The 27,867-nt window shown below is 44.0% G+C and overlaps 1 protein-coding gene across 6 annotated transcripts in view; it reads right to left on the bottom strand.

Annotated features, from left to right (window-relative positions):
* qkia (QKI, KH domain containing, RNA binding a) overlaps positions 1 to 27,867 on the bottom strand; it is an 82,878-nt gene that overhangs the window by 51,623 nt on the left and 3,388 nt on the right. For all 6 annotated transcript variants that reach the window (XM_074691337.1, XM_074691340.1, XM_074691336.1 and 3 more), the window contains exon 2: positions 496 to 638. In XM_074691337.1, the coding sequence (XP_074547438.1) occupies positions 496 to 638 (143 nt within the window). The remainder of the gene's footprint in view (positions 1 to 495; positions 639 to 27,867) is intronic.

Genomic DNA, 27,867 nt, shown 5'->3' with positions numbered 1-27,867 from the left:
AGAGAGCGGGACCTATTTAGACCGCCACCCGATACAGCTTTAATGGCAGTCCATTAACAAGTTGGTAAACACGCTATGGGTCCAGCAGCTATTGTTTATCAGGTACGGGTTAAAAAAAAAAAAGAGACAGACAGTAAGGTAGGAGAATAATAAGCTGTGTGAGTGTGTGACTGAAGCAGACGTGTGGGTGTGAGAAGGAATGTACGACAACAAAGAAGGGGAGAAACAGCGTGTATGTCCTCGGCGCTGACAGATTGTTGAACTATCGACAGCTGCCATTCCAGTGATGACACACCATAAAGACACACGGCCTCAGGCAAAAGACCAACCACGTGCGTGTGTGTGAGTGTGTTCATTTTGGTGTGCATGAGCACAGACGAGAATCCTGATCCACAAAGAGATGCTGGTATAGATTTTTGTATAAACATTAGGAAGCAAGGGTATGATGTGATCTGAGGTGGTGAATGCTGTAAAACGTTTAAAGCAGCTACTTACATCGGGGTACTCTTTGACAGGCACAAACAGTTTTTCCTGCAGGTGGACGATGGGTCCCGCAGGCTCGGGCAGCTCTAGAGGGTGTCTGTCCACAAGGCCATTCACTGTGTCGCTGTACATGTCTTTACGCACTCTGTTGATCTCTGAAAAACACAAACATGCACAGTGCGGTGAGCAACAACAGCAAGAAGAAGAAGCAACATTTCTTTAATATATCACTGTTCAAATTGATTTTCACTTCGAGGCAAAGGCTTAATGTAGCATAATAAATCTTGGCGGTAAAGAAGAAAAGAATTGCAACAGAAATGTGTCAGTTGCCTTGAGTAATGTTTGTCATTTATCGACAAACAAATGTGTAAGTTTGTTTTTGGAGAGTACACAAAGAGCTATCACAGCCTGCGAGAGTGGAGAAATGTGACAGTTGAGCGCGGGCGCTTCCTATTACCTGCAGGAAGAAGTAGTTTTTCACAGAAAACTGCACAGGCTAAGGAAAATGTGTGTTTTTTGGGAGCTTTCTTTTGTCGGGGCCAAAGTTGAGTAGTGCATTATTTAGGGGTTAAGACGCCTGTCTCCACTCTCTGCTTTTTCCTCCCCAGTGGCTCTTCTCTAATAGAGCAGTGTGTGAGCCAGCAGCTGGGCAGGAGGGGGAGAGGAGATGCTGAGAATCACTCAGGTACATGCCTTCAGATCTGATCCCCCTGTCAGATAAAACTAATGGACCTCCCTCTTACTCTCTCACACACAGACACACACACGCTTCTGCTCCAGCTGCCTTTCAAACACACACACACACACACACACACACACACACACACACACACACACACACACACACACACACACACACACACACACACACACACACACACACACACACACACACACACACACACACACACCTCTAATTCATACAAGTCGACTGATTCAGAGGCTCACCCAAATTCCCACAGCAGAGGAATGCTGTGTCATGGAGCTTGAAAAAGCATCCATTCACTCGCTCTGTAAGTGTGTGTGTGTGTAACACTCATTGATACAGGACACAAACTGGTTGCACTTTCTTTCTTCCCATAAAGCCATGCTGCTGCTGAAACTGAAAGTAAATCAGGGTTGAAAGAAAGATGCAAAGTTATGAAAGAGGCACAAATGCTACATTTTCTAACAGCTGGAACGAAGCGACACCTCGTGACGCCTCGACATGTGAAAGCGGGGGTGGGGTGGGTGTTAGGTACTATCACTATGTCTCATGAGACCTCAGGCCAGTTGGGAGTTTTATTTTAAACTCTAGCAGGAACCTGAAACTCAACTATGGATGCCCTTAGTGGAGCATGCCTGACCTCGAAGCTTTAAACTCTCACTGAGGCAAAAATAGAAGGTGGATTAAACTTACATAATTAGGATTTCGTGTAGGTCTTTGCTGTTGTTTCAAGGAGAGACTAGAGCTGAAACGATTCCTCGAATGATTCGAGGTACTCGATTACAAAAATTACTCGAGTAATTTTCTCCACCTCGAGGAATCGTTTAATTCTTAAAAAAGATCAAAGAGTGGTAATTCAAATAGAGAGGTTTCAAACCCTTCAAGCTACCTCTTGTACAAAATAGCAACTAGCAACAAATCTAGCTTCTTTTCTGGAGTTTGGAGACTAATGGGTCATTCTACGAAACGGGTGCCATTTGGGTCCGCAACATTTGATGAGATGTACAAGGCACAAAAAATGTATCAAAGTGTGTTAACAAATTTTTTGAGCTACGAAAACAAGTGCTCTTATTGACACACTGTATCAGAAAATTCTATTTCTTAAAGAGAAAAACTTTCATTTGAAAAATAACTGCTCTTTAACTAAACAACAATGTATTTTATCCGATTACTTGATTAATCGATGGGATTTTCAGTAGAATACTCGAATACTAAAATATTCGATAGCTGCAGCCCTAGCAGAGGTGCTTTCGAATCAGAGCAGAGGGGGAAAATAAAGTTGATTTAACCCGGGGTCGATCCGTCCAGCTGAAAGTTTGTCTCTGGTTACCGTCGATGACAGACCGGTGAATGTGTGATTGATGAGCTGATGGATGCTGACAAGCTAACACATGAACATCTGGCCTGCAGCTGTGTGGAAAAACACCTTGCAGGGAGAGCTACAGGGGAGCCAGCAGGAGACTCTGCCCAGATCGGCTGTTTCCTAACACGAACACTCTGTGGTCCACTCAGGCGCTCCCTGTCCTTGTGGTATCCAAACTAGATTGCAGATTACATCAGTAAAACTGATCGCCAGTCATAAAGTATTTGAACGGCAGATCTTTCTACAGACTCAAAGAAAATCCACTCAAAGTTCGTACTTCAAGGAAAGAAGATCCCTATTAAAAGCCATTCCATAAAAATGAAATGTCCCCACTTACTATAAATCTTCCAACCTTACTGCTGCGTTTGTCACTTCAAGCTAACATTATTAAACACAGAAGAGCTATTTAACAGACCACTGGTGGGCTAAGCATGTGTGTAGGAGCCATCAGTGACAGGGGGGAAGAGGAGCCAATGTTCTGTAGGTTAGAAAATCACTTCTGCTCGTACTTCACTACGAAAGCAAATACAGTGGATTGCGTTTGCGCCGAAGACGCACTCATTCTCCGGATTAGCAGAGGAAATAAAAAGAGGGAGTGTGTGTATGTGGCAACACCAGAAGCAGCAGCAGCAGCAACAGCAGCTCCCACCTCCTCCTTCTAATTCTGTTTCCTCTCCCCGAAATGCCACATTAACATAAGGGGGCCGTGCTGGGCCATCAGTGGAGACGTGCGGCATTTGACAACCTCTAATTTCAGTGCGGCAAGTCTTTGCTGAAGCGCTGTGCTCACCTAAAAATTACCCCCTGCCTCACTCGACCGATGAAATCATTTGTCTAGCTGTCCGCCCTGGCAGGAAAAAAAGACGATTTTCAGAGAAAGACACAACAGGAGGAAACTGAGGATTACTATCTTGGTAAGAAAAAAAAAGAAGGAACACAAGCCGGAGCGAGAGGAGAGGTCATGAAATGAGGACTTTTCTCAGACTAAAGGGCAGAGTGGAGTATGTTTGTGGTTTTGCTGTATAAGGGGCAGTAAAAGAACTCATATTACAGACCCCCTGTCACGCCCCCTTAGCCATCACCCAGCTGAGTGTGTCATCGACGACCTGACTAAGCACACTGCGCACTAACACACGCACACACACACTGCTCTGTGTCAGAGCTGTCTATTTACCTGTGGGGGGTGCCTGTGTACAGACAGGAACAAAAAACTCAGACACACTCAGGAAGAGATCATAATATCTGGCTCTTGTGTTTTACCCAGACATCTGTCAGGGGGAGACAAAAATCAACCTTGAGAGTTGTTGGAGGGCAGAGAGGAGGCAGGTTTGATGAGACAAAGACAGAAGAGAGCGCCACAATGATAACCACAGTGCTGAGCAAGCACACTGCCGCTTTTCTGCCTCTGTGTAAGTTAAAACCCATTTCATTTCACCCATCCAGCTTTTTGTTTCTCGCAATTTTTTGCCCTTTCGTCTCACGATCTGCAGTGAGGAAAAAAAAAAGAAAATGTCACCTTCTGTGGCTGCGGATCTATCTGGCCTTTGAAAGCTCAAGTGGAGAGACGTTTTTCGCCTCATCCTCGGGATGATTTTAGAAATAAGGGGGATGAGTTTAAAAAAAAGGGAAGGATGTGAGAGACAAAAGTGGTAGTTGGAGGAATATGACAGAGGAAGTTGCTGAACGGTCAGAGTCAGAGGGTGGATGTAAGAGTGAAAGATCATTCTTGACCCTTAAAGAGTTGGAAAAAGTCTACCAACTAGCTTTACTTTGGAGCTTTTGCTTTTTAGCTGGAGACTGTGCGTGGAAACTATGAGTGGTGGTTTAATACTTGAGTTACGAGTTACCACATGACTAATCTCTTTTTACAGATTCCACTTGACTGTCTGGATTTTACTGGTGGAGGCTCGGTGCTGTTCTTTTGTAGAGTAAGCAGTATAAACCTATCATGTATCAGTAAGCTTTGGTAATGCCAGAGCAGCTGAAAATCTGTTCCAGATTAAAAAATATCAACTTCAGGAATAAATTTCCTGGATGATTTTGTTTTAGATTTCCTTACTTCCCGTAAAACATCAGCATTTATGAAGAAAATTAAGATGTAGGGTTTCCATTTGTCAGAATCCACAGACTTGTCATCATTTTTACTTACAGGTGCCAGGCAAGTTAAGATATCTTGAGCCAAAACTTCTGGTTTGAAAGATACAAAGTTAATAAATATTAGCCATAGTGGTTTTTCTATTCCACTGGAAAAAATCCAAGAGACATTGATTGGAGAAATTACAAGGAGAAATTTACATCAAACTGAGTGACAGGAGTGACAGGGAGGACTCTCCTACTTCAGTTGGCGTTGGAGGAAAAAAATAAGTATGTCTTTCCCAGTCACTCACCAGATATTGTAAATTATGTTGTTTTTATAACAAGCAAAATGAAGTGAAATGTTTAGGCAGCTCCATCCATAACCATGGAATCATCTTTGGTGGCACCACATCACCCAGCTCACTAGAGCAGCCTTCTTCCAGCTCAGAAACATAGCCCACCTCTGTCCAGTCCTCTGCCTCTGTCACTGAAGCACTTATCCGTGCATTCATCACATCCCATTTAGATTACTGCAACAGCACTTTTTAAGGCAGTGGTTTTTAAACTTTTTTCAGTGATGTCCCACCTGTGAAATGTCTTTTCTGCCAAGTACACCCAAACAAGCGCAAAGCAGTTTTGGCTGGGAAAAAAAAAAAGATGTTAACACAACGCTGTGCTATTAGAGTCTGTTTTATGAAATATTCCTTATAAACAATAACATTGTTGTGAATCCTGAAAATCCTGGCACACATATTAGGCATTGGTTGCTATGTTTTTGAATGTACAGTTTTGAATCTTGCATACCTCCATCTGAGAACAAGCGCTACAAGCTGCTGTTTCTCGTGTGTTTGCTTGAGGCTGGCTCTGGAAGTACCTGAAGTCACATACACACCAAGCCAAAAAAAAAGCAGTTTTCAAAGCAGAAATTAACCTATTCACAGCCTGATTCAAAAAATGTCTCCTGTCTGAATCCCTAGGTTTACTATCAGCACACACTGTACAAGGGGGTGAATTTTTTTCTAACATAGCAGTCCAGAGGATATTAGGATCGCGAGCTCACCAAATCAGAGGCAAAGCTCAGGTCATGTGACTGACAGGCACCCTATAGCTGTACACTAACCTCTTGCCACTTCCAATATGGCCACAATTCGTGATTTTCTTCAATTTTCTGTTTTAGGAACAGATGGGTGATGTCAGGGGGACTACGTCCATGTTTTACACAGCCTATGCTCCTCACCTGCACCTGCTCCTGTGACCACATTCCTCTCATCCTTCAACATCTTGACTGGCTCCCTGTCCCTCACTGAATACAGTCTGAAAATCCTCCACACCCACAAAGCCCTCCACCACCAGGTCCCTTCCTACCTCGCTGACCACCACCATCACGCTCCGTCCTGTAGCCTCGGTTCCTCACCTCCTGTCTCCACTTCACAGAGCCAAGCCCTGAACCAAGCTCCCTTCTTGTGGAACTCACTCCCAACTCATATCTAGCTCGACCCTTCAACATTCAAATCTTTATTAAAAGCTCACTTTTTAAGATAGCTTTTTTCTGAGATTCTACTGTTGTTTGTTTTTTTTTTGTTAGATTTATGCTCCTTGATAGTGCATACAGAGTCTTCATCTCTAGCACTGAAGTCTTCAGCAAAAAAGCTCTGATTCACAGTAAAAGTACAGCCAACATGCTCAATTTCTTCCCCCTACAACACAGTCCTGTGATGCAAAATGTGTTCAATTCTGGTGACTGTTCAAAAGCAGCATGGCTTCTATCTGCAAACACTGTACCCCACATGTGTACAAAGTAGAAACAGCACTGAGCGATAATAAGTCGGATTTTTACCAACACAGAGACCAGAATGAGGCCTATGCTGGAGAATTATGTGCAGTAGTGAGGGTGATAGGATGATATCAGGGGTGTGGAGGAAATTTCCATTAGGTGAATCTAGTCATCTGAGTGGTATTTGACAGAGTCAGCCACGGATAGAGAAGCTTTTCATTTATTTACACTGAAACATGATCACGTGAAGCAGCACAGGCAGAATCAAAGGTGGGATAAGATGGAGAGGAGAGAGGAGACCCAAAGGGTTAAAATGTTTCCTACTGTAGCATCTCCGAACGTAAGCTAATGGCCAAAGGAAAAATAAGAAAGTGTATTTGAGAGAAGGAGAGGTGATAGAGTTAAAAAGAGAGGGCAGAGGAATATAAAGAACAATGGAGCAGTCCAGGAGGGATACAGTAATCAGGTTTAAGACCGGTGGAGATCATTCTGCTAGACCTGCTCCACTAGAGAACAGGAACAAGTCCATTAAGAGCCCAAAAATAGACCCTGCTCTATAGCTGCTTTGTCCTCACCCTGTCGCTCCGAGGAAAAGGCCCTCTGACCCTGCAGAACACATCTGTCCACAAAAGCGTAACCGAGAGAGGGAGAAATCTAACGGCTGAGGAATCAGTGTGATCAGCTTTGGGGAAGCAGCTTTAGACGCCTTGTGATGCCTGGTATTAGGCTGATAATATCTGGCACCTGAAACAGATTGAGTGGAACACCAATTAAGGTTAAAGCCAGAATGAACAAATGCTGAACAGGTCAAGATTTAAAAAAAAAAAAAGAAAAAAGAGAGAGAATGTTCAAAATCCTTCCAGATTTCCTGCTTGCTCATGCATGGCTGCTCAATCAGGGGTTTGAACAAGTGAAAAAAGGAAGCTGAGGTAAATATAGAAAGAGAATGTGGCAGCCATGTCTGGAAAAGAAAACAGAGAGAGAGCAATCACAGATTCAGCTAAATGTGCGTGTGCAGAGTGAAACAACACTCCGGCGAGGAACAAGCCTTTTCACTTTAAAGCTGTGCACTTTAGCAATCACAAAGCCCGGGTACCCGTTGCAAGTGAAAGGATTTGGGCGTTAAATGCATTCCTGCCCTTTATTCACGGCACAGACGACTTTATCCAAGACGACACTCCACTTCAACAGTTTAGGGGTTTGGCAGGCCAAGCATATGAAAGACGGAGGTTTCTTTTAAAGCACGAGGCAGAAGTATAGTGCGCATTGGTGGGGGTGACTGAGCCATGAAAACGTATGCATTTCTGGGTCTTATCGTCTCCTCACAGCTGCCTCTCTCTCCCTCTCCCTCTTTGTGGAGGAATAAAAAAAGTTTTTTTATGCTTGTGTCTTATTTTAACTTCCTAATCTTTGATTTAAGAAAAGGCCCACACAGCTTGTGTCTTTGATGTTCATACACACTGTTCCTTCTCTGCTAATGAGTAACATGGACTATCAGGATTGTTTAAGAAGAGCAGATGGATTCAGCTCTTACAAGAAAAATACAAGGTTTAAACACAACAAATTCCACCTGTGACTTATTGAACAGGGTGGACTCTTTTTTGGGGAAAAAACTGGACAAGCAGCTCTTAAAGGATAAGTTCGGTTCATACAGCTTTTACATTGTTTATAGAATGAAGTAGAACAAAATACTCACTCAGAAGGCTTTCCTGATCCAAGCAGTGCTTCTGGAGATATTTAGATCCAAAATCGTGCAGCAGACGTCCGTATAATGGGATCCATCGGTGCATAGACAGCGCCGCTCCTAGAACTGCATTAATCGTCCAAAAACTCATGTTTTTCACCAATATTCCATCATGGTCCACTCCGGGTTGGTCCTCAGCTGCAGTCTGTGTCACTCCAGACAGCGCTGTGTGGCTGTACTGACCTCTGAACTGACGAAGACTTTGTTTACGTTTGCCCTTCTGCACGTCGTCATGTAGCCTGCCGTCTTCCCCTGAAACAATGAGCCGCACTGCACACGCAGTGACACAGACTGGAGCAGAGGACTAACCCGGAGCGGACCATGATGGAATATTGGTGAAAAACATGAGTTTTTGCACGATTAATGCAGTTTTAGGAGCAGCCCTGTCTATGTCCCAATGGATCCCATTAACGGACGTCCGCTGCACGATTTTGAATCTAAACATCTCCCAAAGCACTGCTTGGATCAGGAAAGCCTTCTGGTTGAGTATTTTGTTCTACTTCATTCTATAAACAATGTAAAAGCTGTATTAACTGAACTTATCCTTTAAGATTAGACAAGAGCTGTGGATCAACACCATTCCCCCCAATTAGAGCTGTATTATGTCTGCGAATGGAACCAGACACTCCAGCCATTTGTGACAGAATCACCCGAGTGTGTCTCTTACTTGAACTACTTTTAAACACACTGGGGTTTAAGTTGTTCTCCCTCTGGCATGCAGGCAGGGAGAGACAAGGCAATGACTAACAGCTCAGGAGTGTTTATGTCTGTAGATGTGTGACTACACCCAGTCATGCAAACACAAGATCCTGGGCTTCTTATTATAATAACTTCCATCCACATCTGAATATGTTGGATTTCAGCTTAAAAAAGCAGGCACACTGACTTTGTTTTGATTGAATTGCTTTTACGGCGACTATGGAAAGGATGTCTTTGACAACAAATCTGAAGTTCGTGTGAAACTCTTGGAGTTCAATTATTTATCTGTCGAGCTGTGGGCACAAACACGGCTTTTAAATCAGACATGTCAGCCCTGTGACTTGATAGCAACGTGTCCAGGCTGTGCCCTTCCAATCAGAGCTGGAGTGGGCTTCATCCTTTCTCTTAAAAATGTATTTTATAATAAGAGACATTTATTCTAATATCCCTGATTAAGCCACACACAGACAAAAGTTACTGTAGCTCATCCATTATTCATCTCTGCGGAGAAATGCTTCTTTCAAAAATAAAAAAATAACCCAGCTATGTTTAAGAAAAAAAGGACTGAGAAAGATTAAACTCGATACATAAAAGATGCTCAAGGCAAAACCATGCATTAACATCACAGCTTATCTTTGAGACGTCTTGAATACACATTTGAATTTCAAGCTTCACATGTTTGGAATTGAAAGTTCAAATGTGCTGCCCTTGGCTTTTGATGGTCGACTTAAGAAAAAAGCTGTTTGTAAAAGACGCTGAATAGGCCTTGCTATGTGTAACTAAGGGATGGGTAACGATAAGAGTCCAGACGGGCTTTGTGAGCAGGAAGAAACAGCACAGTGGGAGCACTTCATCGGCTTTTTAATGTATGCACAAATATGAGAATTGTGAGATGCGCTTTGGAAAGTATTAACCTTAGCATTAATTCATTGAACTGTGGGAATGTTCCTTTAATGTATCACAACTATGAAATTCAAAACAGCACTGAAGCACACATTTCTGCTTCACTTTACGGTGACTCATTCCTGATCCCTGACACGACGTGAATATCAGCGCCGGCCCTCACAGGCTGTGGGGGTCTGAATGGTTTGAGACAGAAGTGACGGCGCTGTTTGCTGGCAGCCGGAGGGAGAGGGTTATACTTTGTGTCAGGGATGCTCCTGAAGCAGGCTGGGTAAAAAAGCTCTAGCGTCAGGTCTTTAAATAGACAAACGGCTAAATAAGCGTCAAGGATAACAAGGTTTTTGATCCTCACCTTCTTGTGCCAGGTCCACATTGTTAGATTGCATAAACACACCCAAACACAACAGGATTAGTCATCCCAGGTGAAAACGGCAAGCCAAGACATGGAGAAGTACGTTCACCCCAATCAGGAATGGAGCTGATGCATTCCCAAAGCACAGGAACGCACAATGGGGCTAAAAGTGCATAACACTTTGAAATGTTTGCCAATGCATAGGCCTGTCACGATAATCAATAAATCAATTTACCGAACCATAAATAAGACGTCCTCGGGAAGTTTGCCAGCCTCGATAAACTGACACGTGCATGGATGTTTGTTTTCCTCCTCTCTTTCGACCAAAGAGGCTGAATGAGAAGATGGCTCACTACGTCTATCTTTCCTAACATTGGGGTGCATAGGTTCTATAGTAGATTTAGCGGATTTATAGCAGAGTGAGCATCTGTTAAAAATACGATCTTTGGGGTACACAGGGAGAGAGCTGAAGCGAGCATCCTGAGGGGTAAGGAGCAAACACACGCTATTATGAGTGATGAGCTGATATGTTGCATTTGTTTGACAATAGTGGCGACGAAGAGGAAGAAGGGGAGGTGCAGTGCAGCCTTGTTCTTTGACAATCCCATATTAATATTAATCCCATATTTTTATCTGTTATTATTTATTTTTTTATTTTATTTATTTATATAATCTCGCCTTTTTACTTGTTACTCTTATTCTATTACTATTTATTTCATTTACTAGTGTTTTATTTATTTATTTATTTTATTCATTTTATGATTGTTAGCATATGTAGTTTTATGTTTCTACTCCATATCTCCAGTGTTTCCTCAGCAGGGGGCTGCCTGCACTGGGGGCCGCTGTTGGCTCTGGCTGGGATGTCTCTGTCTGTGGCGGGCGTCGTCTTGGCCAGGTGGGGGTCTGCAGCAGCGTGTTGCTGCAGTGGGCCCCTTGCTGGTCCTGTAGCGAGGCATGCCCGGGTGGAGGCGTCCTGGCTTTAGACTGTGGACGCCGCCCAGTGCAGTCGGCCTCCTGGCGTTTCCTGACCTGGCTCCTCTGTACTCAGCCACACGATTTTTTATCTACACATTTAAAATCATGTATTGTGTGTGCATATGTATGTGTGTGTGTGTGTGTGTGTGTGTGTGTGTGTGTGTGTGTGTGTGTGTGAGTGTGTGTGTGTGTGTGTATATATGTGTGTGTGTGTGTGGGTGTGTGTGTGGGTGGGTGGGTGGGTGGTGCTTTGGGGTGGAGTTTGAATGGGGGGGCGGGGACTGTTTTTTTTTTACTTGTATAGCACTTTGTGCTGCATTTCTTTTAATGTATGAAAAGTGCTTTATAAATAAACTTGATTTGATTTGATTTGATTTTGACAATCCGCTCTTACTGAGGCTTTTGGTCTGCAAAGTAAATTTTAAAAAAGCGCCAAATGGTGGGCGCTCAAAGACAGCTACATTGCCAAAGAAATGCAGCCCTTCAATACGGTTGAAAGCCAGAAATGTTAAAAATGTTTGACAGACAGTACGGATTGACTGGGAAAAAGTACATGTTACAAACAATTCATGAACTGTATAAACTCCCTTTTATTTAGGCTATAGTTTTTATTGTGTTTTTTTTTCTTTAGAGACAGGGTCTATGTTTTATTGTTTTTGATTAGTATTAATTATTTTCATTGACATGTATTTTTTTCTAAAAGAGAGTCCATTTCATTTTCATTGTATTTTTTTTCTCTTTCTTGTTTGTTAAATTTTTTATATTTTTTGTTTAATGAATTTTATTTAAAAGATCCTGACCTTTTAATTACAGTTAAATACTCTTAAGAAACTAAAGTTTCTTGCTTTTGATATGGTGTACTCACTTTATTATCCCATTTATCATAATTACACCAATGAAAAAATGGAAAAAAAATCAAAATAATATTGACAATAATATCGTTTATTGGCAATAATATTTTGGAAAATTATAGTTTAGCAAAATTTGTTATCGTGACAGGTCTACCAATGCACATTTATATCCCAGCCAGCTCCGTCTGTGGAAGCAGCACGTTCCACCCTCTGATCGTCAATAATGAGCTAAAGCTGCCTGAAAACACATCAACTAATGACGCTGATAACATAGAAGTGTGCTCCAACAATGCACAAGACCTGTGAGCTCTGACACATGTTAGAAGAACATATTAAAACACCTACACACGTATGAGCTAATGAGCTTTATGTGTTTGAAGGCAGGGCTCTCCTGAGAGAGTGAACCCACAGAAATAGCTCTCCACATGGAAGGAGGAGGAGATCGCCTTGAGAGAGGAATCTGCTGAACAAATACAACAGGAAATGGTGACACATCTCGTGTTTGGAGCAGTTTGGGTTAAAAAGGTTTAAACCCCCAAATACTCACATGCTGAACTCAGACGTGCTACAAGCAGAGGATGTAGGTGTGAAGAAGCCAAAGACGCCAATCAGCAGAGCCATTAATCTTTACCAGTGGCAAGTGTAATGTTTTTTGTTGCTGTCACTGAGACAGCATGCTGCAAGGGGAAGAAGTGCCAAGCTGAATGTGGCTTACTGTGTCTGCTGGCAGCACTGGTGACGCTGTGCTATAGGAGCGCGTCATAGCGCGTTAGTTTGGTGATTAAACAAAGCAAACAGACAAGCAGACAAGGAGAGTGGGAGGCAGAAACACAAGTAGAAGGGGGACAAAAGGGAGCGAGTACACTGGGAAGTAAACAGTATGCTTTTTCATGTCCTCAACATACCACATTGGCCTTTATTAGAAGTTATATTTGAAATGTTTTCACCTACGCGCGGCAGGAAGAAAAAGAGCCTGTATAATAAAAGGTGCTGTTCGATTGGAGCAAGACAGATGAGCAGGTGCACATTGTCCTGGAAAAACCTGGCTCCAAAGTAGGCCAAGTTAACTGAGGCTTGAGAAGGCGTTATGATGCTAATGAAGAGATGATGGTTATTCAGAAAGCCAGTAAAGCACTGCGACTACAGTGCTGCAGAAAATACTCTGATAACAAAGGAAAACGATAAAGCTGCAGAGCAGGCAACTTGTTGTGTGACACCATCAAATTAATTTAGCCCTTTTTGGAAGCTTACATTTTTTAATTTTCCTGTTCAAAAGTGCATCAAGGAAAGTGGGGATTTTTTTGTGCCAAGGCTGCTTCAAAAAAAAAAAAAAAGTTACCTTTCATTCAAGCCAACTGGCAAATCTGGTTCTCTTCTAATTCAACCAAATGGGAAGAAGAAACTCAGCCTCGCAGAATGAAGGTGTGTGATTATTGCAAACTCATTAGAAGAGTTTCCTCCTGGAAAACCTCCAATAAGATTCTGTTGACCTACTGAACCCGCACGAGTTGTTTACGTCAACTTGGGAGCAGAAGTCAACCTTTGCCCCTAAAGCAGCATGACTTTCTCATACTTGTTTTACAGAGTGGTGTTTTCACAGCCAGTCACTCACATTTGGCTCAACTGCCACGATAAATAATTTACATGATCCCTAAAAAGTTATGGCACAATCCCTTCATGTTCTCCCATCCCGGGTCTAACAGTGAAATGAGTGATTCAGACAGTATCTGCTGAGCTATTAAGACTAAAATTAGAACAAGAGATCATCACATTTGATGATGTGGAACTGCTTTATGGGCCTGTGTGCTGGTTGGGGGCATGCTGGCAGCTCAATGAGCCATAGGAGTGCCAGTTTTGTGCTCTCAGTGGGGTCTGCCGTGGAGTGAGGTGAAACTGGCAGGGAGGGTCGGTTCAATACTGAACCGTAATGGCTTACTCTTAATGGTTGCCGCGAGGGGCCAACGTTCATTACACTCTGCGTGGGGGGACTTTCAACAGGCTCATGGGGTGAAACTTGAGGAGTGCACGCACACCCACACACGCTTAAAGTTGGAGGGAGGCACCCTGAAGGCGATGGAGAAAGGTGAAAACAGAAACAGTTTTTGCTCCTTCACAGTCGTGTTGATACAACTCCCTAACAGTGCAGGGAGTGATAGCGTGCTGGTTTACAGAAGCATTCTCAGGTTAGTTTCATAAGTCGGCTAATTATTCAGCAGAAAATAGACTAATCCAGCACAGTAGAATCAGGAGGTCTGTGCTGATGCTTCCTCTTTCCTGGGTTCACCCTCTAAAGCAGCCATATACCCTTGCTCAGCTGAAACAGCCAACATAATGCACACAAATGCAGACTCAGGCTCCCTGGAAAAACACCCGGCAAAGACAGGCTATTTCACTGCTGCTCTTGCCATCTAAAGGGGGAGCCATATGTAGCGTTAAATTGGAAGCCACAGCAATAGTCATTTAACAGGCTGGCTTCAAGAGTGAAGCCTCATGAGCTGCAAATGGTTTCACAAATTTCAGAGAGGTAGAAAGGAAACAGGCGCTCAAACAGAGCTACCAAATAAAGAGGAAACCCACTTCCAAGAAACGCATCTTTCTGTGAAGACTGAAAATGATGCGCGGTTGTGACAGGAGCAGTCAAAAAGTGGTGGATTAATTAGTACGAACACTCAAAGCATGAACAAAGCATGTGAGTAAACAGCCAAACAGACTGTTGGTTCTCGTGCATCTCCGGGGAACTCATTTCACAGACTCTACCTGCCAGGGAAATCAGGTGAGCTCACAGAAGTCAGAGCGGTGCTGTGCTCACACAGAATCCCCCTCTCACTGTGCTTTAACCTATTTAACTCTACAGTCAGTGCATTGCCGGGTACCAGCACACAGCTAAGACATCCACAAACACATCCTTTTCATCCATGGAGGCCCCAGGCATGCTTTACAAACATGCATCTGCACTCACATCCACACACACTCAACAACAATACATGGGATGGGATGTAAAATGAAGCACAGGATGCCTGCTGTGAGCTGAACAAGATGTGAGAATACCAGATAAGGATGGAGAAGAATAACAGGATGAAGACTCAGGATGCATGCTGATGGGATGTATGTCTTTTGATTGGACAAGCAGCCCTTGGCCCCATTTGATGTTGCCCTGCAACTATTTCCTCTGGAAAAGGGGTATCACTCTCTGTTTGGGAGGGACGACGTGAGCGACTTTCTGTCAGAATCCAGCCTGGCTCCTGTTCAGGTTTAAAGAAAATCTGTGCCTCAAAGAGTAAAACTTACAGGCCACACACCCCAGATTAGAGGATCAAAAAAAGCACAAAGCAGCGGTAATCTACTGAACACATCTTAACCGTGTCTTTCTCACACTCAGGCTGCCCCCTTCAGTCATGTAACAATGGCAGGAAAGGTCCAGCTGTCAGAAGAGGAAACAAGAGAGGAAGAGAGGGGAAGGAAAGGTTCTGACTGTCAATGTGACTGGAGCAGATAACATGCACTGCACTTCCTGTCCCCACCCCTGTCACTAAGGAGACCACAGTGCTCGGGACCAATGGGAAAGATGGGAGGGAGAGAGGAAAATGTGTCACATTCCCCGAGCACAAATTCAAACAGATTTTTGACTTCATGTGATCTAATCTCAGTCTGTGTCGCCTGGTTCCAAGAGATCATTTAGCTCTGCTTCAAGATGTTTTGAATCATTTAATCTGTGATAAAATTGGTTTGATGAAATTAGGGCTGCAGCTATCGAATATTTTAGTATTTGAGTATTCTACTAAAAATCCCATCGATTAATCGAGTAATCGGATAAAATACATTTTTGTTTAGTTAAAGACCAGTTATTTTTGAAATGAAATTTTTCTCTTTAAGAAATAGAATTTTCTGATACAGCATGTCAATAAGAGCACTTGCTTATTGATTATTAGCTCCAAAATTTGTAAACACATTTTGACACATTTTTTGTGCCTTGTACATCTCATCAAATGAAAACGGACCCAAAGGCACCCGTTTCGTAGAATGACCCATTAGTCTCCAAACTCCAGAAAAGAAGCTAGATTTGTTGCTAGTTGCTATTTTGTAAGCGGTAGCTTGAGGGGTCTGAAACCTCGCTTAATATGGCCTCAGCTCCATTTGAAATACCACTCTTTGATCTTTTTAAAAATTAAACGATTCCTCGAGGTGGAGAAAATTACTCGAGCATTTCTTGTAATCAAGTACCTCGAATCATTCGAGGAATCGTTTCAGCTCTAGATAAAATTATGGCGTCTGACGGGTTTACGTTAAAGAAAACACCCAGGTGGTCACTTTCTTTACCCTTCAGAACTGCAACAACAGTGCACTTCGAGGAAATCCTTACATTGAATTTAACTCTGCTTTTGTGAGGACCAGATGGGAGCAGCAGGAACCTGCCAGAAGTGGCTTGTTGAGCGTGTCATGAAAATAAATCTCTTCATCTAATAGGTGCTTAAAAGGCCGGATGAGTGACAAAGTGAGGAGAACTGAGCTCTGTTCAATCTCTAATTATCAGGGAATGAGGTCACTTCATAACAACAAGACAGCATACATCGCAGAGTGACGACTGTCTTCAGAAAATATTCAGCAGTAGTTTCCGTGTCAGACATTCAAAGTCTCGTCATCTCTCCAGGGAGTGAAATTAAAACTGAACGCTGTTAAGAAGTGAGGAGGTGTTCTGGGGTCAACGAGAGGCAAAAGCTACAACACATAAATGTGAGAAGACAGTTACAAGACTCTGGCTTCCTCTCCTGCCCCATGTGGACGGTTATGATTCAATCATCTGAAAGTCTGTCATTGGAAAAATAAAAGAGTGAGACATGCTTGAGCTGAAATAAACGGCTGTGAGTTTAAAATAAACTACACGGAAATATTGTTTTAAACTGATGCAATCAAACACAACAGCCCTGCACTAAAAGCTACCTTTATGACTCTTATCTTAGAGCTGTTAGGACTGTCACTGTGCCAGGGAGCCATTGATTCTACAGTGGGTGATTACCATGCTGCCGTTTGTGTTCTTGTTGTATTGGATTGAATTTTAATGAAAAACAACAACAAAGCATTAATGAAAAGAGCTCAATGTCATCTTCTCTTTTCAGTGCACGGGCTAATCAGCTGCGTCTGGCTAAAACTGATGTGGTACACACACACACACGCTGGTGAAAATGAGGACAACCTGAAAAATTACTGTGTTTAGCAAAGGGAGCCACAACTTCCAATCAAACAATGTAAAACTGTCTGAACACCCCTAATTAGAGAGGCTGTCCTGTGTTTATCAATGTGGGAGTCATAAATGATCTGGAAAGGTTTGAGCCACTAATGCCATCCAGTTCACCTGAACAGTGAGGAGTTCACTTGATTTCTGTTTGCGATGGTGCAAGGACATCGTCTACTCAGAGGTTTTCTCAAGCAAATATTCAAAGAACATCTAGTAATTTTTTTTTACCTTGTCACAATTTGTGGTCTGCTGATCCTCTCTAATATGTGACTGCAGACTAGGGATGGGTACCACATTAGGTACTTTTAGGTACTGACACAATGAGTCAAAAGTACCCAGTACCAATTCACATCAAATCAAAAGGTACCATGTTTAGTAGGGGTGTAATGGTACATGTATCAGTGCTGAACCACTCCATAAGTCCTTTCGGTTCGGTACAGTGCTGTATTCGAACAAGTACAGTAAGTTTACGTTAGCCGCTGCACATGGCTCTTTAATATTCACGTGAGTACTCGTCTATGATTGGCTGAGTAGGGAAGGCGTTTTAATATTCATGAGGAAAGTGGTCTGTGATTCCTGCTTTGCGATCATGTGCATGTCATGTGACGTCTCACGGTGAGCCAATCAGAAGATGAATATCAAAGAGCTTCTATAGCCACAGGAGCTTGTGTATGAATTGTGCATCATGGCTGCTGCTAACGACCAACCGGAGCTTGAAGAGCCTCCCCCCTCGCTGTATAATGGCAAGTTTTTGGTTTAATAAACATGCCAAACAAGCAAATGGTTTTGTGTTGTTCCATACTGTACCAAAAATGTACTGAACCGTGATCCTAAAACCAAGGTATGTACCAAACCATGATTTTTGTGTACAGTTACACCCCTAATGTTTAGGTACCTGAATGCATCCTTGTGACTGTGAGGGAGTGGAAGAGTTGGCGATTTTCCATGCTGGACATGAACACAGTATTGCAAGGTTGTATATTGAAGAATAAATATGTTAAATTGAAAAATATGAGATTTTAGTACCAATTTGCCAGGAACCAGGCATCGGTACCGTATTGTTTCAAATGTGAAAGGTATCTATCCGTACTGCAGACAGGATGAAGAAGCTTTTGGACACAGATAACCAATTGTCTGGCTCACCTTCTCTCTTAGGGCCTAGTCACATTTCAGTCCTAAAGTCCAGGTTGTCTGGCCAGTGTAGACCTCCATACTGTGCTCAGACACACTTCCTTGGCTTTGGCAAACTTCAGAGAGGTGTGCTACAGAGCAGTTCACTTCATGCATGAGAAAAAGCACGCAACGTGGACATGGCGTGTAATCCATGATGCATAACCCCTGTGACCGCCCTTCTCGAAAATTATCTTAAGAAACAACAGGGTTGTTAAGAGGGCTGGTTGAACCAAATCAACTTAGTATAAGCTAAAAAGTCAGTCAAGTCATAGCCATGTCTTCTGTGTTTTCAATTGTGCAGACTCTAATGAGACCGAGCCTTTTGGCTGAGACACTTCATGATGACGTAGGTGAGTCATTGGGTATGTCATATCATGGCGTCATGATGTACATGAGGCCATTGCTTGAGTCTGTTTTATATTGGAGTAGTGTTGACCCAGCAGGGAACTGGCACTGCAGGGGCAGGAGTATGGCACGGTTCAGATGGTACTGCGCCCTTTGATGCTTTTCAGTTACAAGTGTGTGAAGCAGACACAGGCAAGGAAGTTTTTAAATACTCGATCCAGAAAAACTGAGGAAGTGTCTTGGCAGTGAACAAAGAAGCAGAGGAACAGGTTGGATTACAAAGGGTGCACACACCACGTGTGTTTCAGCTGTTATTTCATCCTGACTGAAGGGCCTGCTCAGGCTTGTAGCGCCTACCTTCAAGTTCACCTCCAACCGACTCTAATGCCTCCGTCTCCAGCTGTGATAACACATCACCCATGTTTGGTCTCTGAGCTGGCCTTTCATTGTCCTCTCATCCAAACACAGCATTTATCCTGGATCTCCATGTTACCACTTCAAACGCCTCCTTGTAAAATGAAAAATTAGACATACAGGCGATGTGTTGCATGTCTGGAAGGATCTGCACGATGCTTTGCCAGGAAATCAATTGTTCAGGGACGTGTGTCTCTGGATGGATTGTGTGGTAGTATTAAGTCAAAGAGGTACAGAATGATTCACTCGGAGAACAAACAGGTCTGGCACGGTTTAGAGATGCTGAAAACTCCCTGGGTGTCTGATGCACTTCCAGATATTAAGATTGACAATGAAAGGAAGATGAAAAGACTCGTCCTGACCCACTCCCTTCTGTCTGCACATGATCAGAGGAGCTGCTCTTTGGATGTCTTTTCCTGGAGATCATCCGGTTGGTCTGTTTTGTCTGCCAAGTCGTGTTGAATGAACCATTTAGAGCTTTTCAGATATAAAGATGTGGATGGGGCTGTAACAACTGGGTCAGAGTGTCATAAAAGGGAGGAGAGGAAGAGTCGCTGACTCGTCTGTCATTAACTAAGCTCCCACTCTGTTTAAGCCTTTAAACATTGATCTGCCTGGAAGCGCTTCAGTGTGGGGGCTTACAAAATCTACATATACATGTGAGAAATTACAGCCTGGCAGAAGCAGGCATGCTGTTCTTCACGACCGACGTTTGAGCCTCTGAGTGACTGTGCAGAGAGGGAAGGGCATATTCCGGTCCCGAGCAGACAGCGAGAGCTGCAGCTGATGCAAACCGACAGACCACGTAACAGGCCTTTAATGTCACCACTGGTCCTCACATGAAAGCGGGAATGTAGCCCCAAGGCTCGATTTTTGCCACACATACTTAGCAGAGGGGGAAGCTGCAAGAGACGAAACAAATGGGGGAGGAGGAAGGGTGAAGTAGAGAGGAAGGGTGAAGTCTGGAGACACAGGCGATGAGAGAGGCAGAGACAAAGACGGAGAGGGAAAAGAGGGAGCTGGGAGTCACGTCGATAAAGTAAATAGGTAAAAAGAGAAAGCCAGGAGAAATGTGTCATTCCCCTGGGAGAAACGCTGCAGATTTTCTCCTTTAGCGAACACTACGGTAATGACACCAGGCAATATAACATAAACAGATGAGAGGATCTATGTGTGTGTGTGAGACAGGAAAGATGAGATGAATAGGAGGAGGCAAAGCAAACATGCTGGTGTGAAAGCAGGAGGAGCGAGACGTTGCACATGGTGATGAGGGAGGAGGAGCAGAGGTGTAACAGAGGTCTGGTTCATGGAAAGTGTCAGACGCTCAATAAAAATAACGCTGCAGGAAGAGCGCCCATCACAAACACCCCAAACTCATGTCAGACACACTCTCCAAGAAAGCAAGGAGGAGGGAAGGAGGAGGATTGAAGGGGACAGAGGGAGACAAGTCCATCTCCTGGAAGACTATTCCTCACCTTAAGGTGTCCACAGCAGCTGTCACCTTTCCCACCCGACACATGCTCCACCTGTCCACTCCCTGTCCACCCACAGCTGCCTTAAAGCCTCCCTATAGAAACACTCATGTTTGCAATGCATTGTTGAATTCATCATGAAAGGATTGACAGGAGAGTTCAGGCAGTTTGAGCGAATCAGGACATTTCTAAAATGACTGTGCTCCATGTGTGTGAGCTGGTCCCTGCAGGTCCAGCAGGAGGAGAAATACAGCAGACAGACAGACAGGAGCAGCTGCAGTCTTATCCAACAGGACAATAAAATAACACCTTGTAAGTCGTTTATGGGCAGCATTCCTGGGTAATAACAGAGCAGAGGTGGTGGGAGTGAAGGCTAAAGTGAAGCAGGGCAGGTTGGACGAGGAAGGCTTTAAGTCTGCCAGCGAGCCAGAACAAAGTGCTGTGGAGTCAGCTGAAGAGGAATGAGGAAGTGAGATCATCTGAGCTACACAAGTGTTAATTTCATTAACAAGACTATGGTTTTAAACGTTCGTCAATGACAAACGTGACAACTTGATGATAAAAAATGTGACGTACATCTGTGTTAGACACATTTGCCAGACATTTGAAGGCTTAAATCAGAGCACAGTGAAGTGTCTGTCCCGTGTGACTGACTTTGCAGGTACAACTAGAGACTGTCATAAAGGTGCAATACTGTCCTTGTGTTGAGTTGCTTAAATTATTCAACAGATATTGAAACTTGGTAAAGCCTTTATACCAATCTCTGTTTGAGCAACAGTAAAGATGAAAGAAATGAGTAAGTAAACTTATATTTTTATTTAAAGACTTAAGTTTGGGTTATGCTTGATGCAGCGAGCTCAACACAGCTTTGTGCAGACACATGACAGACGGAGACGCCTGGACAAAATAGTAGGGATGCACAATATTGGATTTTTGCCGATATCCGATATGCCGATATATCGAAACCCCTTTTGGCCGATACTGATACTGATACTGATAATCACAAGCTTGTTTGTTTTTTTCACTGTAAAGAAAGCTAAGTCTATCCTGTACTGGAATTTATGTAAATGTTATAATGTTGTATTATTAATGTTGCTCTTATTGTGACGGTCTTATTTGTTTAAGAAACACACAAAAAACAAGACAAAAAACATTTGATTTTACCATAAACAAGAAATGTATTATTTTTTCAAACTCAAGACATTCAGTATTGAAATACAGAAAAATAATTTCTTTAGATCACATGAACTTTAAATGTACAATGCATTTTTTAACATAACCAAGTTTCATTTGATTGTTTTAGAGCTACTGTAACAACCTGGTGACAGACACAGAGCTCTGCAGTGCAAATAAATGAAGTGCTACATTTTATTTAAGGAGCTTATTTTTCAGATGGAAAATAATAATAATCCTAACTGAATAGCACCTTATCGGCTGTGCCTATCGGCAGAAATTTTCATATCTGCCGATACCGATAAACGTGTTTTTAAGCTTTTATCTGCCAATACCGATATTGTGCCGATAATATTGTGCATCCCTACAAAGTAGCGGACAAACAAGGAGCTCCTAGTAAGTGAAGTACAAAAATACAAACATTTATACGGTGAATAATTCCTAACGGCAGAGTAGATGAATTAACATTAAAAAAATATATGTGTTGACTTACAAAAGGTGAGCTTTGTAATATCTGGATTCTGTCAGACCAGTAAGTTACTGCAATTACCAAAAAAATGGACTCTCTGTCTTCTAGAGGCTGACTTTGTGACATAACTGTTGGCCAATACTGTAAATGTTTTAGATCAGCTTCAAGCTGTTTTTAAGAAATGTGTGACATCACGTTGATGACAAACTCCATTTGATGCGTGTTCATTCCTCGTTCCTCCTCCTCTGTCTCCCATCACACAGCAGCCTGCCTCGGCTGCATGCTTCAAGTTCCCACAACAAGCATCGGATTGTGAGGCCAACAGTGCTTTGTGCTGATTTTACAGACAGCACTTGTGTGCATCCCTCTATGTGAACTGCTAGGACTGACCTGGTGTGTGCGTCTGGCCCATTAAAGCACAAAAAGCTATTGTGTATCATTAGCTGAGGGGGAGGAAGGGAGAGACAGAGCGGTGGAGTGTGGAGCCGAGGGAGGGGTCGTTGACCTTCCCCATAACCGAGCCGATGACCTCATTCACAGCACACAGGAATCCTCTGTCTCCCCCCTCTGTTCTTTAACACATCCGCCATCCTCCCATCTCTCGTCTTTTTCTTTTACACCATCATCCCAGCGAGCAGGGAGCAGGCTCACACTCTCTAACCCTTTCAAACACACAGCGCATTCTTCCCTGCCAGCTTCATGTGGGTTTTGATGTCAGTCGTTCCTGTTACACATGGTGCTAAACAGGCTCTTTGTTTCAACAATTAAAGCCTAATCATACAAAAGCAGCCATTGTTTCTGCTCTGTAATCTCCTCACAACCACTGAACTGATAAGGACAGAGAGACTTAAGCCTCACCACAAACAGACAACAGGCAGCGACAAATGCTAAACAAACGTAACAGCCACCAAACCACTCCACTCCACTCGTACCACTCTGACTTCATTCACTGCTGCTGCACACCATCATAAATTACGCTACGCAAATCGTGTCTTACATTAAAGCACGAGTGTGTGGGGCAGACAGCCACTGTGAGGACAAGTGTGCAACACATGTGAGCGAGGCCTCGTCAGGCCCGTGTTGAGCATCTGAAACAGAACTAATAGATGGATCAGGCAGGAGATTTAACAACCAAGACAGCTCTGTGACTTCTGAGAACTTCACAGGAATCAAAACAAATTCCATCACTGCACGAAGGGAACGCTTGAAGGAGCTGCGAAGTGCTCGGGAACAAGCGAACCCCCTCTGATCTGAAGACTGAACATCCAATCACAGCCCCGCACAGAGTGAAATGTGAGATTCAGGGTAAGGTTGGCTGGCACAGGTGGTTTGAACACGATGAACTTCAGCGTGGAGCGAGCTCCTTCAGCACTATCTCAAACATGCACACTAACACAGAGCTCACTGTACTTACAGAAAGCCTTTCAGCATGACTGCTCGGAGGCTGCTCTCCTGCACCCTCACAGCCAGGCTTAACACTTTTAACACTTGACATGTGATCCAAGCACAGTCGCTCTTTCAAATAAAGACAGTTAATAAAGCTGCGGGCACAACAACAGTAGTGCTTATATCCAAGTATCAAGTAGGGTTCAAATGTTTCTGCAGCTGATTTATATTCAGAAATGCATTAAGTAGGAGCAAAGTGTAAAGCAAGGCTGTGTGAAAGACAAATATAGTAGAATATAACACTTCTGCTTCTTATCTTCACATCAAACAACGTCTGCAGAAAAATATTTACAGCTGTTTGAAACGATGTTGACAATGTTTTATTTGTTCTACTCAGAGCTGGAAAACCATCCCGAGGTAGTCCTACACGCCAGAAACATTCTCACACAATATGTCAATCTTATTTTAAGCTAGAGGAGGGAAACCTAAAGGGACAACACAGTCTGCAGGAAGATACTTTTCACAAAACCGAGGCAGTTTTACCAAATATCTGGAGTTGAGAATGAGAAAATGCCAGTTTGGGAACATTTTAACCTGGAAAAAGACACACCACTTTTTCAGATCCAGCTGCAGAATTTGAGAGAAGCAGCACAGATTGGTTGTGGACAGAGTTGCCGGAGCTTCATATTTGATGGCAGGGCCCACAGAGGGATCTTCCACCTCTTGCCGCCACACTTTCTGTGGCCCTCAGGGAAGGTTATGGCAGCACCGCCTGCTCTTGCCAAGCCTCGCAGAAACAAGACGGGCTGCTGAGGGACAGGTGAATTATTCATCTATGATTTATCGGCCGTCCTGCAACTGGTGAGAAGCCGAGGCAGAGGCTGCAGACCGCAGGGAGGACGGGATGGGTGTCACACATTTAGACGCTTTGTTTCTTTCTGAACGGGGACAAAAACGCTAACTTTACCCTGGTTAACTTGGGCGTTTTAGGAGGTAAAAGCTGGTCTTCCTCGCCATAGACAGCTTCACGGTAAACACGGCTAAAACACACTACGAGAGAGAGAGAGTGTGGGGAAAACAAACACCAGGCTGGAGGTTAAGTGCTCTCACTGTGCTCCCGGTAAAATTCCTGAGCTGGCTGCCAACGCTCGGTTGCCATTCCTCCTCTGAAGGAGAGAAAAAAATGAATGCAAAGGAGGGAGGGAGGTGGGAGGAGGGAGAGAAGAACAGAGTGAGCATTCAGCTCATTTTTTCACCTCCTGTCATGATAAAAAAGGGGGGGAAGCAGTCGAAAATAGTGACAAATATTACTGGTATGACACCTGGGAAAGCATGTAATTGTTAGACGCGGTATCTGACGCCACATTTCAGAGGTTTAAAAATAAGGCAGAAGAACAAAAAGTGAGAAAACAAGGGAGACTACTCTGAGTGAGGGGGTAGGAGAGCTATTTCAAGCATGCAAAGAATGTAACAGGGTGGGGCTCACATGTACGCCAAAAACTGGGGAAAATACTTCACGTTGTTGTGAGTGTTGGATGCTCGCATGAAAAGTGTGGGTGAAAGATTCATGATGTCATCTAAATAAGTGAAAAGAAAGCCGAGAGAAGAATCCAGACGGTGGGGGAAGGTAAAAAAAAAGAGGGCTTCTCTTGTCACCAAGTATAAAAACAGCGTCCCCCTCCTTCTCCTCGTCTGAGTGAAAGAAAACAAACCAGCGGCCGGCCTTCTTCACGCTCTTTCCTGTCTGAAACGGGCGTTACTTCCCGCAGATGTTTTTGGGTTAAAAATATATACAGGAAAATTTGTAAAAGCTGAAATAACTGGGGTCAAGGGCAAGGAAAGGCGCCACAGTTTCAGTAAAAAGGAGTAAACAAGCTTGTTTAATGAACACGTCTGTGCGAGGGAGCTGTTGTGACATAATTATTACAACATCTCCTAATTCATGTTCCTCTTTTAGCACAGCCTGTCGTCTTCGAGTACACACAGGGAGCTATGACTACTTTGGTGAAATTCTCTTGATTAATGTTCACCTGATTCCAAACATTCCAGCTCAAGGTTTCAGATAGAGATTATCAGTCTGTAGTCATGTGTTGTGTCACAGCCAGGAGGAAGAGGAGGAAAGACACTTAGTTTGGGCGACAGTGGAGCAGATAGTCAGGGTAGGGCACAGAGACGGGAGGCCAGGCAGCAGCAGCGGTGATAAGCAGGCCCCGGCACTCACGGGATTGAGGCCTGAGATAAGAGCCCGGAGCTGTCGCTGGATGACTTTATCATACAGAAACCACAGGGCGAGTGTGGGGCGGAGGGGGATCTGCACCGCTGGGACTGGAGCAGGGCCAGAGGGAGCCAGATGGGTCCCCGGGTTGGAGTTAGAACAGGGAGAAGAAAAGCCCACACAGGCAGGGTGGTGGGGCTACTGGATAGGAAGGCAGAGACATGTCAGATGGAAGAAAAGGAAAGCAACTCTGGGTCCTTTCACAACCTCTGCACCTCACCCTGTCAGACTGATGCCACCACCTAATTTATTAGCAGGGAGGAGAGAGGGACTGCACTGGGGTGAGGCAGAGGCAGACACAGAGCGACAGCACAAAGCCTCCTATTCTGCTTTCTCACACTGGTGGCAACGGCTCAGTAAACCAGCTCACAGAATGGCTCTGGGTTAATTAAATTCCAGCTTATAAGTGGTGCTTTGGGAGGGAATGTGGGGAGAAGAGAGAGGGGATAGAACAGGTTTCTGCTTTGCAACAACAGCCCTGGCCTGACACCCTCAACTCTCTCCTCACGTCAGTCTCTATCAGTGATTTCTCTCAGCTCAAGCTGTATCTTACTTTCTCGCCGTGCTCCGTCTTATTAGCTGCTGGATTGATTGCGTGTCAGAGGTTAGTGAAGGTCTGACTCTGTTGCTGGAAAACGCCAAGGGTCCACCTAAAGCAGGAGAGACCAGTGCTGCCAGACTGACAGAGGATATACTGGGGCGACCCTGACAGACTGACAGAAATATGGGACATTAGTTGGAAAAACCAAACACATCCCATTTATCAGAACCTGTTCTCAAAACAGCTGTTCCCGAGGGACCCGTTTCCCACTCAGCCTCCACAGTGGACAGGAGACAGTTTGTCCTCTGAATGCTGACAGCTCTCCAGGGAGGGTCCTGCTAAATCACGACACACAAAGACAAACAAGCAGACACAAACCTGTATATGCAGAGGGGGGGATGATGATGATGATGCCAGGAACAAATGGAACTATGCCCCATGCCGCGCAGTGCGCAACGAAACAGCGGCTCGTTTAATCTAGCGTACAAACAGAACTGGATAATGAGCATGTTAGGAAAGCTAAGGGGAGTTTGATTAAATATTTTCCATCAATCTGACTGTTCTGATGCCCTTAAAACACTCCATGAAAACAAACACACTCCTCCATTTCTCTCTTACACCGCCACCCTACAACTGAGCCCTCACTCCACGCGCAGGCTACATCTCTAGATGTTATATGGGCTGTCTCCTCCTGCCAAGAGAAAATATAGCAATTTGAAGCTGCTTGTTGGCTGGCAGATCGTAAAGAGGAATAAAAAAACCTCCATAGCAGGTGTCACCTCAGGGAGACGAACAACTGCAACGCAAGGGGATTTCAAAGAGGGGCCTGTCAATCGGCCAGAGTGACCTTGAGGGAGTACAAACATATTGAGAGCGTAACAGGGGACGCCCAGGGCGGGAGCAGGCGTCACGCACAAGGGCGGTGTCGCCTTTCTTCAGCCGTGGAAACAGCTGTGTCGACACACATAAGACTTTGGGTGAGTGAGGGAGACAAGTGCAGCTGTCGGAGGGCGTGCTCTGGAGAGATGGACGGTTAAAGAGAGTTACAACTAGTTAGAGTCATGATGGTCATCACATTAGAGCCTCTGAAACAGTCAAATGCTGCCAATGCTCTTTATCAACAACAGAGAAAAACTTCCCTGAGCAGAGAAGCAGCTGATGGATCGCTGACAGATGAGGACAGTCCTCTCACTCAGTTTTTGGTTCACTTTTTAGAGCTCACTGCTTTTGTTTCTTCCTCTGCCGGCTGATCAATAGCTTTTCATGTAACACCTGCTTCCTCCTGACGCCTTGACAAGATGATCACTTTGAATGAGACAGAACTGACAGTGAAGTCTCCTTTTCTGGAGGAGGAAAATACCAACAGTGCACACAAAAAAGTACACACCAAAAATAACACTCTGGGTGATTCCACCACAAAAACACGAGTTCTAGGTTCCCTTCCTGAGTCTATCTTGTGG

Source organism: Halichoeres trimaculatus, unplaced genomic scaffold (genome assembly GCF_033239565.1).
Source record: "Halichoeres trimaculatus isolate MK-OKI-2021-1 unplaced genomic scaffold, fHalTri1.1 fHalTri1_scaffold_17, whole genome shotgun sequence".
Lineage (NCBI taxonomy): Eukaryota > Metazoa > Chordata > Actinopteri > Labriformes > Labridae > Halichoeres > Halichoeres trimaculatus.
Note: the sequence above shows the minus strand (reverse complement) of the source record. Positions and strands in the feature narration are given on the sequence as shown.